This window comes from Lepus europaeus, chromosome 18, assembly GCF_033115175.1.
Source record: "Lepus europaeus isolate LE1 chromosome 18, mLepTim1.pri, whole genome shotgun sequence".
Taxonomy (NCBI): Eukaryota; Metazoa; Chordata; class Mammalia; order Lagomorpha; family Leporidae; genus Lepus; species Lepus europaeus.
The window spans coordinates 45,270,467-45,290,707 of NC_084844.1; the positions used below are offsets into that span (position 1 = coordinate 45,270,467).

A 20,241-nucleotide genomic window follows, 5' to 3' on the forward strand; every position below is an offset into this window, starting at 1 on the left:
GGAGGAAGCTCCTGGTTCCTGGCTTTGGATCGGCCCAACTCCAGCCATTGAGGCCATTTGGGGAGTGAACCAGCAGGTGGAAGATCTCTCTCTGCCTCTGCCTCTCTGTAACTCTGCTTTTCAAATAAATAAATCTAAGAGAGGAAGGAAGGGAGGGAGGGAGAAACCAGCAGCCCTACTGCCCTGGCGCAGCTGTATGACCCAGGACACGTGATTTAAATCCTCTGCACCTCCGGTTCATCCTCCTTTAAATGGGTATTATAAAAATTGGGCCTCTGTTCTGTGATTGTTATGAGGATTGAGTGAGTTGTAACATATTTAAAGCACTTAGGGCAGCATGGTAAGTGCTTATAGGAGTGCAATGATGGTTACTGATGCCTCTCTGCTTCAGGTAACTCAGAGAACTCAATTCTGATGACCCCTGATGGTATCCAGTGAAAACAGCTGGTGTGTGTGACAACAGCTGAATTTCTTACTCCTGTCTCTATGCCCACCATGATCCCACCATCACCTATAAGGCAAAAGGCTTGAGTGATTGTGCTGTGTCAAACAGAGAGCTGCTCAGGGCTGAAAGGCAAGGTAGGGGAAGTGACCTTTCTTACTGCCTGTGTGACCTTGGGGAGATCACTTAAACTTTCTGAACGCTAGTATATTCAGCTGCAAATCATCATCAATGGTAGTGTTATCCATCTCACAGAGGGGTTGGGAGGCTTAAACAACATCCGTGTAAAATGTTTCTATAAAGTAACTTGAAAATATTTCTATAAAGTAACATGAAAACGGAGGAGACTGCTATTGCTAACTTTAGTTAACTTATTTTAAAATTACTTATATATTTAATTTATTTGAAAGGCACAGAGATCTCCCACCTGCTGGTTCACTCCCAGACCACAACAGCCAGGAGTCCTAAATCAGAGTATCCCTCAGGGACCCAATTACTTGAGCCAGCACCTGTTCATCCCTGGGTGTGCATTAGCAGGAAGCTGGAATTGGAAGCAGTGCTGGGACTCGAACCCAGGCACTCCCATGAAATGGGTGTGCCAAGAGATGTTATCTTAACCACTGCACCAGATGCCACCCTACTACCTTTAATTTAAGCAGAGGATAACACTGTTGTTGCCATCTAGAACGTCAGAGGAGATGAGGACAAATAATTCATGAGTTTCCACAGCAACATTTTAGGAATCTGTTGGCAGGAACTCCAGATTTTTTTTTTTCTCTGAAAACTCACTTTTTCAGGGCGAATTCACAGCCGTGTGTCCATGTTTTCCAGAATTATGTAAGTAAAAACAATATGCTTGTAAATTATTTGTCACTAACAACCTTGATATTGCAGAGATCAACTCTTGAAAAAAAATTACCTGAATGATAAAAAAAATTTGCAGTTAGCACACAGATTTTGTTCTCTGTAGTCACTGGCATGAGATCAAGTATTATTTGGATTTTTTTTAAATAAGACCAATTAATTCATTCTTGCTTGCACTGTTGCTGCCCTATCTCCTCAAAAATGTGTTGTCAACAGCTGTTAGTCTATTCGAATGGGAAAACATGATTTTGCAGCAGGTTCATCAGCGTTTTATGTATAGGATTCAGGGTCCCTGGTGGGAGGGATGGGGGTTATTAAGGAAGTTGCCCCATTAAATTAAGCCTTATTAAGCTAGATGAAACTTCCTCCTGAATTCTCCTTGTAATCACAATGCCTGCCTTTGTTAGAACAGGTTAAGTTATGCAGCAGTAACAAATTAACTCTGAAATCCAGGGTCTATTTTTCTCTTACCTGCGAGCCGGAAACTACTTTCACAACCCCAGGCTGACGGATGCGCTGATGTTGCCCCCATAGCTGGGAGAAAGAAAGTAAAGGGGAGAAAGAACTGAAGAACATGGAACAGGCACCTGTTCTGCTTTGTTCTGCCCAGCAGCAACATCATTAATTCCATCCACAGTGCCTGGAACTAGAAGATCCCACGGACCCCCGGCGGCAAGAGGGCAACATGTGAAGGGCACAGTATCCAGTGAAGGGTGAACATCTTGACCAAATCTCCAGGCAACCTCCAGCAGTGAGGTGGTCTCAGTCACGTTCAATGACCTTTCCCTTTGCCCCACGCCCTGGAATCATGCTGTGTAGACAAAGAGCGCAGACTGTAGCATCAGACTACCCTGGGTTCGAGTCCCAGCTCTTCCTCGTTCTAGTTATCAGACTTGGAACACGTCATTTTTTTCTAACATCCAGTTTCCTCAGCTGTGAAATGGAGATTCCAACAGCTTTAGGTTGTCGCAAGGATAAGAAATAAGCTATGCAAACCCTTTGGCAAAGAGTAGTAGTTGGTGATCCTTTTTATCAGGAGGGCAAGCAAATATTTAGGGCAAATTGCTGCAAAACTCCAGAATATGGCCTCTGCCTCAGGGAGTTCTGTAACATCTTCCAAATGCAGTCCGACAAAGATTACTGTAAACTCTCTTTACTCTTTAAAGCAGATTCTCTACAGATCATCAGCTGCAGAGTTGACACTGACCTCACTCCTGGCACATTTTGGGACAGGCAAAGGTTTTCTTCATTACTCAGTGCTTGTCCCTTCTGGGGTATCCTCTCCCCAGCCCAGTCTCCAGGCTTGGGAAGAGCCTGAGCGCCAGTCCCAGCTTAGCCGCTGTCTATCATTAGTCCAGCACTCTGAACCCAAGTGTCTTCCTCTTGCAAGTCGGGACAAGCATGAGCACTTCTCACGGTCATGCAGGTGAAGCCCTTAGTGTGGCATAACTGTTGTCTGACTCAGGCCTGAGCTCTGGGGGAGAGGAGACGAGGGATGGAAATTACAAGATCGCCTTCACAGAAGTCTGCAGGAGACAATGAAAGCTGAAGTCAACGCTGGGTTTTTAATGCACCTGCCAGTCGGGCATATTCAGGGGTTGGTAGGATTCTTCTGCTCCTAGATGTACAGAATCAAACAAACACGCACCATTTCAAAGGGAGGAGGATTACACACCGAGATGCAGATTTCTGACTTCTCTTAAAGAATTGGAAAACTGTGCCTGCTGGTAACGATCAGCTCTCTTCTAGACACACATAGGCTCTCTGTTTGCCCCAGTCCCCACCACTCCTTGTTACCCTACAAGCAGCCTACTTCCCTTATAGATATGCTTGGCTCTCATAAGAATTTGAGTTTATCATTCCTGGACAGCCAATTCAAGAACACGGTCGTGATGATGGCGATGACAGGGATGAAGCTGGTGAGGTAGGGAGTTTGCTAGTGGTTTTCATTGATTCAGAAAGCCAATGGCCATGATTATATGATAACCTCTAAAAAGGACTGCACAGCTTAATTAAAGCACCTGCTTTCTTTTCTCTCAGATGGAGTTATATCAACTGGGAAATTGTCAGAAAAAAGCTCAGATTATCAAGTAGATATCATTGATAAGTGGTTTTAAAATTGGGAGACAGATTATTACAATTTAATAAAATTTGCTCAATAGACCAGTTCTTTCCAAAAAAATGGGGCCTGAAAATTAGTATAGAGTTGGTCTGTATATAAAGGTAATTGGAAATGGATCTTAGTGGAGAATGGGACTGGGAAGGGGAGAAGGAGGAGGAGGGGTGGGAAGAATCACTAAAATTGTACTTATGAAATGAATGAAGTTTGTATTCCTTAAATAAAAGTTTTCTTGGGGAAAAAAATGGGGCCCAAAAAGGAGAAAAATAATCGAAAGTGTCCTTATTAGTGGAAAGATTGAGAATGGAGCCACTAGCTTTACGAGCCCTCCACTGGTGTTTGTCATCCTAAAGTCAGATCGGGAAGAACGAATTTGGAATTTTAGGTGTCTCGTAAGTGGAGAAGGCATGTGGAGAAAGGCAACAAGATCCTCTTCCGAGATCCAGAGTTTCATGTCCTTTTAAGGCAGGCTCACTTCTGATTTTAATGTAAATAGCAGGCACAGTTCTAAATACAGGCTCTGTTTTTTCTAAGCCAGCAGGCAAAACGCAATGCAATGACCATTTATGACATGGCTTTGCTCTGTTCAAACCAGTTATCATCTGTCAGCACTGATGTCCAAGGCCACTGTAATTTGCAAGGGTGAAGAAACTCTACTGATGACCTGTCATTCTCGAGGATTGTTCTAAGTCCTTGAACAAAGCTGACTCAATTCTGCTAGGCAGGGCAAAGATAGGACATTTTCAGTCTTGCCAACACCTTCCTGCATTCAACTCAACTATGGGAGAATCTTTTGAGAATCATAGCTTTTTCAAGCTACCGTGTACTTTACAACTCTCCTAATCCAACCTCAAGGCCCAAGAGACTGAAAGAGACTCACTCAAGGCAGCACAGCCAACAGCAGAACTCAGGTGCCTGGATCCCAAGCCCACCTTGAGACATGCATTTTTCCTGTCTCCTTACCATTTTAAACTGCCTGGACTCACTACTGCCTGAGATCTGTTTTTCCTTTGCAGTCTCCCAGCTTCTACTTCATTGCCAAAGCTTCCAGATTTCTTGCAGTCTTTATCCTCACTGCATTTTCACAGAGTTCCCAGATTCTACTTTGAGATCGCTGGATCCAGGGCTATGGCTGGAGGCTTCCCCACAAAACTCCATCTTCCCCTAGGAAGACAGAGAAATCGGAAAAACCACTCTTGAGAGTTCTCTCTCCCCATCTCTGTCTATCCCATGCTGCAGTTCCCAAGGAAGCAACAGGAGCCTACCCGGAGCTTTGTGCCTGTTCTTTTTAGAAACAAGTCTGTTGAGGTTTCATGCATTCTGCTCATTTCTTCTTTTTGCCTCTCTGTCAATAAGAGGCTTTTAACCACCTGTCTGGCAGCAGAGCTCTCGCTTGCTGTGGCACATTTAGCTACTGCTAAAGTAGAAGACAGAGGAGGAGCAAAGCATCAGAGGTAGTTCTGGCCAGGGCTGCCTCTCCCCGCAACTCATCCCAGTTGTGTGGGAAAGAGAAGCGGGGGCTCTCATTGGGGAAGAAGGAAGAAAGAAGGGAGAGAGGGAAAGTCACTGCTGAACGGTGAGAGCTGCAGCTTAACATCGAGTTTCCCAAGAGTGGAAGCTGACTCATAATCAATACAGAAAGAGCTGTGCAAGCGACTGAAAAAGTGGCAAAGGCGACTCAGGGGGAACACCCTGGCCAGCTCACCTCCCCTGCCTCACGCACATTCACCGTGCACAGAGCTCACAAATCTCCTGACCACGTCAACCACAATGAGAGGAGAAAAATAAGGACATATGCGGAGTTTTTCATGATTCTAAATTTATTCCAAAGAAGTGCCTTATATCTGGAGTTTCTATCCTACCTTCTTTTTTTAGTCCGAGAACATTTCTTTTATGAAATGACAGTGGGAGTGGAGGATAATTGGTTGATTTATTTATTTTTTTGCCTTCTTGGTAATTTAAAAAGTTGATCACTCTGTGTTGTCCCCTCCTCTGTTTTGGGAGGAAATGGCACAGATTTGTGAAACCCCAATGTCTGTGAGTCTTCTACCTAGAAAAGTCCATACCAGATAGTAAATGATTACCAATCTCTTTGGAACAATCTCAGTTCATTAATAGATACTTCAAGGAGAAGAGGTAAAGAAATCTTTTCATTCCGAGCATCTGTCTCCATAAAAACGTTCCATGCGTATACCAAGCTAGTCATAACAACCACTGGGAAGTGATTAGTGAACGCTTCTTCTTCGTAACCTCTGACAATTTGACAGGGATGAATTTAATCATAGCAACAAATACAGATGGGACTATACACATTGTGTGTCTTGATGTCATACTCTTCTTGTATTAGATGGCAGCTCAGCCTTCTCATCTGAAATGAACCAAGAAATTAATTGTCATGATGATTGTAGCAATAAGGAAGACAATTCAGGACCAGACCCACACTCTCTGACAGAGCGCCTTTGTTCTTGCTGCTGCTGGGCACTGTAGTTTACAGATCTCTGTCTTCTTGGAGGCTCCAACAGGGCACACTTCCCTTGTGCTGGAGCAGACAGATTAAAGAGAGCTGCAAAGAGCAGGCAGGATTCCAGAGGAGGAATGCGGCTCCTGACCTTGTTGTGAGGGAGGATGCCCGGCTTCCCCCAGGGCAGGCCCTCTCAGTTGTTTGCATTGTGTGGCAATGCAGTTGCACAAGCATTGGACAAACTGGCTTAGAGAGTGGGCGTGAGACCAAAGGTGTTCTCAGTTCTGGGCAACCTTCCAACCTGTCTTTCTCTAAAGTGGAGACCGATTTTCCTCTGCCTCGCGTTCTCCTCTGAACCCCTTCACCTTCCAGCACCTCCCATCTCTGGAGGAGTTTGCCTGGAATAGGCTTGGTAACGCACACCGCACACCGCTGCGCCCCACTATTATAGAAATGATGCCAGCCCCAGAGTACTCACAGAGCTGTTTCCTTCTGAGAGTCTTTCTCCTTTAGGAAGAGCTGAAAACAAGCAGAACAAGGGCAATGAGTTTGCTGGATCTTCCAAGGCCTGTGGATAAACATTCCAAATGCACCGAGGTGGCTGAGGGACAGGCATTGGCTCAGCTCTCATTGCTTTGGCCACATTAATAGTTTTCACTGATCTTAGGGAAGATTTAACTCTGAGTCAGGATGCTTCCAGGATTCGTAGGCAGTTGGCTATTTCCTTCTTATGTGAAAAACATGGCTCTGTACTGGAAAAGAAGGCAGGATGAGTTTCTCCTCGGGAGACGCTGTTGCCCTGAATAACATCGGGTGATGTGTTTCAGAGCAAGTGCCCTTTGCTGAATGGGGAGCTCAGCCTGGGACATCTTTGTCACTGCCATCTGTGAGGCTCCCTGCCATCTCTGCCTTCCTTTGGCCCCGGGCTAATGGCAGAGTCAAGGGCACGGTGTTAACCTGTGCATGTCCCTATCCTGAATCATGCTGGCCAGCAAGGCTAGCCGCTCAGCAATCCAAACACCAGCCCACTGCAGCTGGGGCGCGTGGCCGCGTCAGGAGCGGAGCATGCCGGTGTCCAAGTTTAGAGCAGTTGGGCCCGCCCTATAGTTATTTGTTGATCCACAGGCACCACAGCACCAATAAAGGGAAATGCACAAGGAATTACACACCAGCCCCAGCTCCCTACCCCTACCACCACAGCTGTTTTCATTCAGGCCATGACCATATGTGCTTCTATTCTTTGTGAAGCTATACTCATCATATATGTGCAAGTTTTATTCCCTTGAGTGAGTCCATGTTAGCTCCCACCATAGAGATCAGGCTCAACTTTGCCCGAGAATGACTCCCAGTGCAAGCTATTTATACAGCACGTTTCTGCCTTCATTTGGGTGACTTTTAACCTAAATAGCTTAGAATACTGATACCTTCAATATCTTGTTTCTTCTAGCAATAACTCCAAAGCACAATGTCAGAAAGACCACAACACAGGCAGCAATAATGGGTTCTATTGGTACTCTCGCCGTCTTATCTGTTGGAAATGACAAACAAGAGAACAAGAATAAATATGTATATGCTTCTAACTTCCTTGTTTCTACTCTGTCCCAGACACAGTACCTTGCACTCTACCTGTATTTGTGTCATCTTTTTTTAAAGATTTTATTTATCTGAGAGTTACAGTTACAGACAGTGAGAGGGAGAGACAGAGAGAAAGGTCTTCCTTCTGCTGGTTCACTCCCCACATGGCCGTAATGGTCAGAGCTGCGCCGATCCGAAGCCAGGAGCCAGGTGCTTCTTCCTGGTCTCCCATGCAGGTACAGGGGCTCAAAGACTTGGGCCATCCTCCACTGCCTTCCTAGGCCATAGCAGAGAGATAGATTGGAAGAGGGGCAGCTGGGACTGGAACTGGCGCCCATATGGGATGCCAGTGCTGCAGGCAGAGGATTAACCTACTGCGTCACGACACCGGCCCCTGTGTCATCTTCTTTAACTAAGTGCTCCCAACAACCCCCAAAGGTAGGTATTATTGTCCCATTTTACAGGTGAGAAATTAGGGGCTGAGAGATTAGGCTACTTGTCCAAAGATACAGAACCAGTCACTGGCAGAGGCAGCTTTTCAATTCACTCTTTTACAGAAGACTAAGTTCTAATACAAATAGCTCCCCCAAAGCAAGTTAGCAGGCCATGGATGTTTTCTTCATCCACAAGTTCTGTGGCACAGAAACCAGAAGTAGGTCAGAGTCAATGTATTTTTCTTATCTTTCGAAAAGCCTGAAAGATATTAGGAGATGTCCCAGATAGGGAAAGAGAGGGAGGAAGGCTTTGAAAGCAACAAGAGAAAGGGGGCAGAGCTTTCTCAACTAAGCAGGAGAGAGGCGTCTCCAGGGCTGAGGGAGCAGTGGAGTCCCTGGCACCTGTGTTGTGATGGTGCCTTAAGCAGATGAGAAGATATCAGGGAAGGGGGCTGCCTGGTGGGCGGGCACTCAGCCTAGCCGAGGAGCCTGGACCAAAACCGGCACCAGGATGTGGGATGCAGGTCTCCCAGCGGAGGCTTCACTCATTGTGCCACAACACCTGTCCAAGTTTTTCAACGACCTTACCTGGGATCTGATGCCACTGAAGGAAGGGGGCCACGGGCTGCAATCACGGCTTAGATACCATTTGAGAATTTAAAGGAAATAAGGCGTGAACCACCAAGTTTGTGGATTGAGGAACAGACACAGATATTTACTGAGTGACTAATGGGCGTGAGGCACTGTGGTCAGCCTTGCAAACCACAGGACAGACCCAGAAGCCTCCTCTGCCTTCGTGGAGTTCATATTCTGGTGTCGGGGACAGAAATAAAACATACAAAACCTAAAGACCGAGATCAGTTGTTTGACGAAGACAGGGTCATACAAGGGACAAAAGGCCAAGAGGAGCCTCTTTGAGATCAATCTAACTTCAAAGCTCAAGCCCTGCCTCAAGATTACGGAATAGAATTCATCCCCCATATCTACACAACACACCAGTCAATTGTCATGAAATCATTTTGTGTCCAGCTCCTACTCAGGATAGTTGGAGACAGTGAACAGCCTACATTTCTTCTCTGTCTACGCTGTTCCTCAAAGTGATTCCTGCAAAGAAGTGGGTCATGCCAACCCTTTGGAGAAGTTTTGCTCCATGAGCCCTCTTTTGCTAAACCCTGGATCTCCAGTAGCTGTGAGCTCTGGGACACACTACAGGGTCTTCACCATCCTGGGAGCCTTCTCCACCTGCACGCCAAGGACAGCTGTCAAACAAAGCGGAGCCGAGGTGGGATGATTAGGAAAGGAAACCAGAACTCAGTCACACGCTGGAATATGTTTACCGAGCCGAATACCATGAAGCCACGTGTGACAGCTCTCCTTCCATAAACAAGCTGAAATAAGCTGTCTGAGCCACTGGCTCACTCTGGAGTCCAAGTTTGTGTTGAAAGTGACTTTGCCAAATGTAACGAACTGCACGGCTCCTCTTGTCCTCTTTGGTGTGCTTATTTTTAATCAGACCTGGTAGCCACCCCGACCCCGACCACCTTATTCACTAATTTCAACACGTGGGCTAAATTGTATGCTCAGGAAAGATCCATGATGTCATTTCCGGCTCTGCGTGGCCTCATTTGGAGGCGATCCCACTGAGCAGTGAGGCTGGGAGAGGCTCGTGGGAAGCTTGGCCCTCTGCCTGAGAGCGCTGATGTCATGAAGGCAGCCAACAGTCCAGGAAGTAACAAAGCCAGGAGAAATCAGAAAAACAAGTTGGTTTGGAAGAGCTCCACCCAAAACAAGTTTCTGCCCACCTAAAAGGCAATGTGCTGATTGCCACACAATTGCTTTTTTGTGTGTGACATGGAGCAGTTATGATTTCTCCTTAACCAAGAGGGGTGATAGGACTCCCCAGTCCCCAAGTGCGCTCTTCCAGCCAATCAAGAGGCATGGCAGGAGAGGCTACCTTATCACACTTTCCTGGTCCTGGGAGAGGTGAAAAGCCACAGGCTTCCACGGGGTGCCCCATCCATTGCTCTGTCCCCTAAGGACTTGGGATATTTGTGGGTTTGGCGTTTAAGGCAAGCAGCCCCTGGGCAAGCTGTCACTGCTCTGCAGGGTGAGTTACAGAACATGCTAGAAATCACAGCGATGGGCATTCAACCAACAGTGCCTCTTCTTCCCCATAAGACGCTCTCTTCATGTCCCAGACCCCTCCAAAGGGGAGAAAACAGGATGGCCCAGGGTCCCACCATCCAGCACTTCTGACAGGGGTTCAGCTGGCTTCCTGTGGACTGGCAAGCAAGGCGATGAGTGGGTACCGGAGGCAATGACAAAGTGAGTACTGTTCTAACAAGATATGAGAGCCGCAGCTTGTTTTGGCTGCTCTGCCGGTACTGGCCCTGGCCCAGGCCCAGGCCATGTGTGCGTGAGTGTACTCTGCATCTGCTACCCCAGGTATCTCACCTTTCTCTTTCTGTATGAACAGGAAACATGAGAAGGGGAAAACGCTCAGAGCCTCATTTGTTTTCTGTCATTACAGAGGTGGTAAACCTGGAGAGAGGAAATCTGAAGCCAAGAAAAAGATCTTTTTTTCCTTAGTTTCTTCCAGGCCCTCATCTGATTAGGTGACAGGCTAGAATTTCAGAGTTAAGAGCAATTTTAGAGATCTATTTTTGTATTCAGTCTGCATCTTTCTTCCCTAACATCTGACTTCTGTTTGTGGTTAGGCTGTGAACTCAGAAGTTCAGTTCCTACACACCTTATTACCCAGGAAAATTCATGAAAGCATTGTTCTCTAAAAGCCAACCAGAGTTGCTTTCTGCATTTGATTCTAGAAAAGGTTCTTGGGTCAAAGAGCAGTGTCCAGGGGCTGGCATTGCTTACAGCAAGTTAAGTTGATATTTGCAACACCCACATCCTATATCTGAGTGCTAGCTGGAGTCCCAGTCCATCTGCTTCCAATCCAGCTTCCTGCAAATGCACCTGGGAAAGCAGCAGCAGACAGCCCAAGTCCTTCAGCTCCTCTCACCCATATGGGAGACCCAAAGGGAGTCCCTGGTCTGGCTTCAGCCTGGCCCAGTCCTGGCTATTGCAGCCATTTGGGGAATGAACCAGTGGATGGAAGACTTCTTTCTCTCTCCACTTTTCAAATAAAAAACAAATCTTGTGCTTGCTTCGGTAACACATATACTAAAATTGGAAACAAATCTTAAGAACAGAAGGAGTATCCTATGTGAACTGGGCATATGTATCCAAAAAGTAGAATTCTTAGTGGAAACTTCTTGGGGTAGGGATAATTATCTAAAGAAAACCCTAGCTACTAATCGTAATGGTCATCATCATTCGTTGTCAGTGAAAATACACAGGACATCTATTCTAAGTTTTGTACTATACTGAGTATCAAAGAGTTACCTTTAACAACCAGGTGAAAGTCCTTGGTCTCCATTTTCAGAGGGGAAGTTGCAACACAGCGGTAGGTCCCATTGTCAGATTTCTTGACTTTGCTGATTGACAGCTGAAGAAACTCACTCGTCTGTTGGATCCGGTGATGGTCTTTCTCTAGGTTAATGATGCTGTCTTCTTTGTACCACATCATCTGGGCCTGGGGGTTGGATTTCACATTACAGACCAAGTTCACGTCACTGTTTTCCTCCACTGTTTGGAAGTCATTTCCACTTAGGAGAGGAGCGACTGCAAGAGGCAAAAGTTCAGGCTGGGTTAGAGCACAGCGGCAGTCCACTGTCCATGTTCAAGACCTGCCTCCGGCCCGTCTCGTTCGGATGGCTCATTTGACTAATTTGCCATTGGCACGAGTCTTTCATTCATTGGACAGGAAAGTATTGAGTGCCTACTGTGTGCCAGGCCCTGGGCTGGGAGCTAGGCAGGCAAGGGTAAATAGCACATCTGATTCCAAAGCTCCTAGAACTTTCAGTGTGTGGTAAAGACAAACCAGGAAGCAGCACATGATTGTGAACATAATAGATACGACAATGAATCTGTACCAAGGAGACAATTTTGGTTTTTTTATGCTTTTTTGTTTTTTCCTAAAGAAACATTTTGTATTTAAGGAGTACAAATTTCGTAAGTACAACTTTAGGATTGTTGTACTTTAGGATACTTTTAGGATACAGTGATTCTTCCCACTATGCCCGCACTCCCATGCCCACTCCCACCCTACCTCCTCCTCCCTCTCCCATTCCCAGTCCCATTCTCCATTAAGATTCATTTTCAGTTAACTTCATACACAGAAGACCAACTCTATCAACTCTATACTAAGTAAAGATTTCAACAATTTACACACACATACACACACACACAATTTGAGAACAAGTTTTACAGTTAATTCTCATAATACAACTTATTGAGGACAGAGGTCCTGCATGGGAAGTAAGTGCATAGTGACTCCTGTTGTTAATTTTTTTTTTTTTTTTGGACAGGCAGAGTGGACAGAGAGAGAGAGAGAGAGACAGAGAGAAAGGTCTTCCTTTACCGCACCGCGCCAACCCGAAGCCAGGAGCCAGGTGCTTCTCCTGGTCTCCCATGCAGGTGCAGGGCCCAAGCACTTGGGCCATCCTCCACTGCACTCCCGGGCCATAGCAGAGAGCTGGACTGGAAGAGGGGCAACCGGGATAGAATCCAGTGCCCCAACTGGGACTAGAACCCGTTGTGCCAGCACCACAGGCGAAGGGTTAGCCTATTGAGCCGCGGCGCCAGCTTCCTGTTGTTAATTTAACAATTAACACCCAAGGAGGCAATTTGTAATACTTCCCAAGACTATGAGCCTGGGGTCCTTGATCTCTGAGAATTAATAAAGTAAAATTAAACATAAGAGCACAATAACAGGAAAGCAGGCATTGCCGTTAGCCTAATTTCATCTACACCACTTACGATGCCTTTGAGACAGTTCTCTACTTGCCACGTGCTCAGTATCCTGATCTAAAAAATGGGGTAATACCTGAAGATTAAACCAGAAAATCCTGGTAGAGAATCCACCATGGTGCCAACTACTATTATCCCTGTGGTGGTGGAGGGTCACTCACACACTCTATTTTGGCATTTTATCCAGTCACATTTTCCCTGGCCGCCTACTTACCAAGGCACACTAAGGTTTCATCAGTGAATGATTTCCCCCTTGCACAAGGTTTCCTAACCGTGGCAACTTTCATCTTTGAAGGTGAGTGGGTCCCTTGCTCCCCTTCATGCAAACAGCTACCCACTCCCTCCACGATACGGACAGTGGTAGACCCATGGATAGTCAAACACACTGATCCTCACCAAATAATTACAACCCTCAGCCTCCACCAACACTTTCCAACATGGCAGGGGAGAAATGGCTGAGCTGGCTTCCCCTCTTCTCTACGTCCTTTGTGTTTGCCTGCAAAGGTGCAGAAGAGTAATAAAATGGTTGCAGAGTGGGGAGGGAGAGGGAGGGAGAGGTGGAGACGGAGGAAGAGAGGAGTTTGTGTAATCTACACACTGAATAATTAGACCCTGAGTAGGCTGCGCTATTAATAACTTTCCCAGAAGAGTGACATTTTGTTGCTCTTTGGAATGAGCTTGAATTCTGCACCCATTCCCACCGAGGATGCTCTATGGCATTCAGATATGTAGGAAGCTGCTGGAAGAGAGGACACAGTAACCAATAGACAGTTACACTTATGGACAGATCCTACTCATTGCTCCCTTTAACCATTTAAAATTGATGTTTAATTGCAGCAGGTGTACTTGAATATTCCCTTTTTAAAAAATCAGTAAAGTTCAAATCAGGTTCTTTGGCTGCAGCCTGGCTACTTCCTGACTTTCCGGTGATTGACACTGCTATGAGACTGCAGCTAATTCTTCCAGGTCTTTTACTTTGTTTAAGCTTTCTATACCTAGAGTATATGTTCTCGATCAGAAATATATGGTATTGTTTGAGGAGCACAGGAAGGGTTTACATAAAAGACCTCATTCCCTCAATATTCTGGCTATTTTTGAGATGTACCTACATTGAACCATAAATATCTATCCCATTGTCTAGAGTGCGATCATTTAATATATGACTCTTTGATCATTTTAGTTTGATGAGCATTAGGCTGTTTTATTTAAAAAATATCACACACTGCTAAAATACACATCCTTGCATACACATGACATGGCATGCATTTCTCCAAGGTTAACATCTAGGAGAAATGAGGGTCATGGAGTAGGCACACTTTGGACTTTGATAGGATATGAAACAGATGGTCTAGTTTCTACCTTTAGCAACAGTCAACAAGAGAACCTGCTTGTCTATGCCCTCCCCCAAGCAGCATAGCATCAAGCTCCCATTAAGTTTATTTTTGCTTTGTTCTTTACAACATGAATAATACTTCACTTGGATTGTACATGATACTCATCCCGTTTATAAGCTCATTCTTGTCTATTAATTGATGTGTTGCTGTCAGTTATCATTACTGTGAATTACTGACCAATTGGTTCCATATGAGTATGTATACCCTTCTATGTGCTTAGCAAGAATGATGTTTAAGAGCTTGCTATAAAGGTGATTTCCACAGTAGATTGAGGCTGGAAAACAAAACAATTCCTTTAAGCCACCCAATCACATTATTGGTGTTTCTGCCATATCTCCCTTAAGAAGGTACTGTGGGAAGAGCACTAAACCAGGAGCCTGGGAGCTTGGGCTCTGTTTCAGCTCCAAGTGTGGGCCTCAGTCTCCTCATCTGCCTTCGTACAAGACCTCTGTGGCCCTCTGATAGTCTGTATTCTACCAGGGTAGTCAAAGGGAACTTGCTAAAACTCACATTTTATAAAGTCATTGAGGCCGGCGCCGTGGCTTAACAGGCTAATCCTCTGCCTTGTGGCGCCAGCACACCGGGTTCTAGTCCCGGTTGGGGCGCTGGATTCTATCCTGGTTGCCCCTCTTCCAGGCCAGCTCTCTGCTATGGCCCGGGAAGGCAGTGGAGGATGGCCCAAGTGCTTGGGCCCTGCACCTGCATGGGAGACCAGGAGAAGTACCTGGCTCCTGGCTTTGGATCAGCGAGATGCGCCGGCCGCAGCGGCCATTGGAGGGTGAATAAATGGCAAAAAGGAAGACCTTTCTCTCTGTCTCTCTCTCACTATCCACTCTGACTGTTAAAAAAATAAAATAAAATAAAATAAAGTCATTGAAAATGAAGCACAAAGCTCCTTTGCTTGGGAACACGCAAATAATTCCCTCTAGAAGCTTGGCCTGCAGGGTTCAGTGTTCTGCAGAGCTGGGCTCCTCAGCAGCTTCTCCATGCCGTGTCTCAGGAGCAACAGCCTCAAGTCTTCACAGGGAAGTTGGCTGAGCTCCCTGGGGTCAAATGGTTTCGACTTTTAGGACCAGGTTCCAAGCCAAGAGCTCTGTATACCAAATCATACCACACCACCATCCTACCCCACCTCACCCCTCACCACACCGTGCACACCTCCCTGGTACAGAACCAGGTTTCTACCCAAACAGCTCACACAATCACTTGACATTTGACACAGGACCATCTGATGGTCTGCAAATGCCATGTAGTCCCATCAATGAGCTACCAATACTTTGAACCCAGTCAAGGGGCCAGCGCCATGGCTCACTATGTTAATCCTCCACCTGTGGCGCCGGCATCCCATATGGGCGCCAGGTTCCGGTCCTGGTTGCTCCTCTGCCAGTCCAGCTCTCTGCTGTGGCCCGGGAAGGCAGTGGAGGATGGCCCAAGTCCTTGGGCCCCTGCACCCGCATGGGAAACCAGGAAGAAGCACTGGCTTCGGATCAGTGCAGTGCCAGCCATGGCCGCCATTTGGGGAGTGAGCCAACGGAAGGAAGACCTTTCTCTTTCTCTTTCTCACTGTCTATAACTCTACCTGTCAAATAAATAAATAAAAATCTTAAAAAAAAAAAAACACAGTCAATGATGAACTTCACCTTTTTGATTTTCAGGTAATTAAAAGATCATCTAATGAAGAACCTTCTAAATAGAACACAAAAGTTAGGAAACAGAAGGAGAGATAGTAATTTAAAATATCGGGGCCAATGCTGTGACATAGCAGGTAAAGCCACCGACTGAAGCACCAGCATCCCATATGGGCGCCGGTTCGAGTCCCGGCTGCTCCACTTCCAGTCCAGCTCTCTGCTATGGCCTAGGAAAGCAGTGGAAGATGGCCCAAGTCCTTGGGCCCCTGCATCTGTGTGGGAGACCCAGAAGAAACTCCTGGCTCCTGGCTTCAGATCGGCCCAACTCCAGCCATTGTGGCCATTTGGGGAGTGAACCAGCAGATGGAAGACCTCTCTCTCTCTTTCTCCTTCTTTCTCTGTGTAACATTGACTTTCAAATAAATAAATAAATCTTTTAAAAAATAAAGATTTATTTAAAAAATATTTGTAATTTAAAATATCAAAGTGCTTAAAATTCCAGTATGACAAAAATAATAATTTAAAATTTCAGAAATAGGGGCAGAGATTTAGCCTTGTTAACTTGCTGGATCCCATATCACAATACCCAGTTCCAAAACAGCTCTGGCTCCTGATTTCAGTTCTCCGCTGGTGCAGACCTTGGGATGCCACAGTGATCACTCAAGTAGCTGGATTTCTGGCAGCCACGCAGAAGACCTGGCCTGAGTTCCCAGCTCCCGGCTTTGAGCTTCCACAGCCCTGGCTATTGTAGGCATTTAGGGGGTGAACCAGCAGATAGAAGTACACACACGCACGCACACACACACACACTCTCTCTCTCTCTGTGTCTGCCTCTCAAATAAATGAATATATAAAAATTGAGCAAGCATTTAAGAAATTTTAAATAAAAAATAAATCAAAACATAGATACGAGAAATACTTAGAATCCTAAATGACAGCTAATTTCCTCAATTTACAATATCCTTACAAATGAACCAAAAAAAAAAAAAAAAGCAAATAGCCCAATAGAAAACTTGATAAAGGACATGAGCAGGAGCAGATATTTTACAAGAAAGAAAGAAACACGAATAGCCGATTCATTTAGGGAGATGTGAACCATTTCATTTTTAACTTTAAAAATGAAAATAAAATTGCAGATGAGGATAGCGACTTCTTAGAATTTGAGGCTATTCAGTGCTCACGGTGTGGGGAAATAAGTAAGCACTTCTGTGCTTTGTTGTGGGAGCACCTACGGAGCAATGTGTCAACAGCAAGAGCTAAAAGCGAACAATGACTTTCCGTGGTGGGATGTAACCGGCTGAGCAGCAGCTCCTCGCCCCTCACTCACAAGTGACGTTCAGCACCACTGAGACGGACACAGTGTGGTTCCTCTGCAGCCTGCAGGTGAAGCTGACTCCGTCGTCGTTTTCAGTGATGGAAGAGACGCAGACAGAGCTAGAGTTGATTTTGTTTCCTGCTTGCAAATCCACTCTCCCCTCGTTTCGGTACCAGAGAAGTTCTTCAGCCTCAATGTGGTTCTGCACGGCACATTCCAGAGATTCCAGGGCACCAGGCTGAGTGTCCAGCGTGAAGTCCTCAGTCTTACCATTCACGGTTAAGACAGAACCTGGGAGGATGGGGAGAAACTATTAAGAAACACAGAGAGGGCCGGCGCCGTGGCTCAACAGGCTAATCTTCCACCTTGTGGCGCCGGCACACCAGGTTCTAGTCCCGGTCGGGGCACTGGATTCTGTCCCGGTTGCCCCTCTTCCAGGCCAGCTCTCTGCTGTGGCCTGGGAGTGCAGTGGAGGATGGCCCAAGTGCTTGGGCCCTGCACCTGCATGGGAGACCAGGAGAAGCACCTGGCTCCTGGCTTCGGATCAGTGCTGTGCGCCAGCCGCGGCAGCCATTGGAGGGTGAACCAACGGCAAAAAGGAAGACCTTTCTCTCTGTCTCTCTCTCTCACTGTCCATTCTGCCTGTCAAAAAACAAAACAAAACAAAACACAGAGGGAATCACCTAGAGGTCCATTCCCTAGCGGGGATTGATTGAATGAGTTATGCTACGTAAGTACAACAAACCACAGTCATATTGATCTATATGATTTTATAATGAAAATATCCCAAAATTATTAACTTTTTTAAAAAAAGTTAAAATACTAGTTACCAAATTTCGCAGTACACTGGAATCCCCTGGATAGCTTTCAAAAAGAAATGGTGACTGGTTCTCGACCCCAGACATTCATTAGCTGACATGAATGCAACTTGGGCATCAGGGTTTTTTGTGTTTTTTTTTTGTTTTGTTTTGGTTTTTTAAGCTTCCAGGTTGCTTAAATATAAATTCTGAGGGAAAGGCTTGAGCTTATATGTAGAGAATAAGATTTATAAAAATAGACAGGTGGGCGTTTGACCCACCTGCTGGTTCGGATGTTTGCACCCCATATTGGGGTACCTGGGTTTGAGTCCTGTTTCTATTTCCAATTAGATTCCTGCTAATGTTCACCCTTGGGCAGCAGGTGATGGCTCGAATGGTTGAAGCCTTGCCACCCACACAGAAAATCTGGATTAACTTATTGACTCCTGGCTTCAGCCTGGTCAAGCCCTGGCTGTTGTGGGCTTTTGGGGGATGAACCACGAAATGGGAGCTCTCTCTGTCTGTCTGCCTCTCAAGTAGATAGATCAATAAAAATGTAAAAATAGAGAAAAAAAGTGGAAAAATACTTACCAGACTGAATGTATATTCTTTAAGAGGTTGGAAGTAGGAAAGCCAGGGATTGGAAAGGGGAAATAAAAAGAAAGGACTACAGCAAATAGGGAAAATATTTAAGACATAACATTAGCTGAAAAGGCAGAATATAAATTACATCTCTATCAATTAAATATGGATCAGAATTGATTAATAATAATAAAATTCAATAATAATCCAATAGGCAAAAACTGATTTGAAAACAGTTTTCTGGTTAGATGATAGGATTTTAGACAAATTGTGTCTTGCCTTCTGAAGTTTTGCCAGTGTAGTAAAACAAAAAGATGTTAAGTAGCTGTGGTTTGCAAGAAGGTAACATTTTATGGAGTGGATAGTTAAGAGGTGTGGCAGAATTTTTCTTACCTCTGACTTTTAGAAATCCATTCATAGTAGTGTAGTGGAATTTCAGTTTTTGTTTTTCTGATTCAAGTAATGAAAGCTACAGAAGAACTTTAGCTGACAAAAACCCGCCTCCCAGGTGACATTTGCTAAGACTCGTGTATTCTGTAATCCCAGTACCTTTTCTTTCTAAAAGCATAAACTTCTAGTATCAGTAATGGAATTGTTGCCTAGCATTTTCTTCAAAATCTGGAAGAATACACACTGAAATGTTGAGTAGCTATCTCTGCATGAGGGGACTTGGAAGGGGATTACTCTTTTCCTTATTGTTTTATAGATTGTCTGCTTCCACAAAGACTGTGTATTACTTTTCAAATCTGGGGAGAGGAAACCACTCCCAGGCTGGGGTGGGAGCGAATGCAGGAAAAATTTCCAGCTAAGTGGTATGTTCGAATCAACAGAAGAGTGGGGGTGGGATTCGTAATGGAACACATTAAAATGTGGGAAACGTCTGGCTGTGGTTCTGGAGAAAACAGAATACTTAACCCTGCCTTGTACATGCAGAACCATGAAACGTCTATTTTCTCGCTAAATTTTGTATTCTGTTTTCTGACCCCTATCCTTGAATCCTACCAACTGTGTTGTTGCTCCAATTTGGAATTTAAGGATGTACCCAATGCCCCCTGATTACGTTTTTAATCTGAGGCTTATCTAAAAAGAGGCCAAAAAAGAATGTTCACTTACTCATCATCTCACATGGCAGAAACAAGATCAGTAAGAGGAGAAAAGTGCACACTCGCAACAGACCGGTGCTCATCCAGGCCATCTTTAATGAATTCAAATGGATCTACCGAGGGAAAAGAGTGTAATTGCTTCTGTACTTTGGTCTACGAGGAGTTTCCGAACATTCCTCCTGTCTTTATGCATTTAAAATAAAGCCCAGATGAATCAGCCCAGCTATGATGGTGCTACCTCTAGTTTTTAATTAAACAACCTTCATCTGGTGGTGTTCAAAGGACCTTTAGCATTAAGGAGTGTTTTTAAGTCAACAAGAAGAAAACCACAAGGAAATAGGCTATGAGATATAGGGCAGCATTAGGGCAGCCCCAGAGAAGATAAAAGCAGTCTTCCTTAGAGAAATTGACAAAATGTCGTTTTAGCCAAAAAGAGAAAGGAAACTTTCTTCATGGTCCCTACTGAACAAACTTAATTCTTGTTTGGAAAGCCTCTTGGGTCATTTTTGTAATGTTGTCCTCCGATAACAGAGTTTTTGAGATTATTCCAAATCCCACAGATTCAAATGATGTATACTTAGAACTGAGATTCAGTGGAAATGCAGCCTCTAGTTTTAAAAGCTCATCTGTTTGCTTTCCCCCTCATAGCACTCCTTCC

General features: G+C 45.2%; 1 protein-coding gene across 1 annotated transcript; it reads right to left on the bottom strand.

Annotated features, from left to right (window-relative positions):
• Positions 1-5,239: 5,239 nt before the first annotated feature.
• Positions 5,240-19,690, bottom strand: TMIGD1 (transmembrane and immunoglobulin domain containing 1). Its single transcript, XM_062216883.1, has 6 exons — positions 19,594-19,690; positions 17,114-17,392; positions 11,298-11,576; positions 7,311-7,414; positions 6,365-6,405; positions 5,240-5,793 (listed from the first exon to the last, which is right to left on the bottom strand). Exons 1-6 carry the CDS (start codon positions 19,673-19,675, stop codon positions 5,790-5,792), a joined length of 789 nt encoding a protein of 262 aa, XP_062072867.1. The 5' UTR covers positions 19,676-19,690; the 3' UTR covers positions 5,240-5,789.
• Positions 19,691-20,241: the final 551 nt, after the last annotated feature.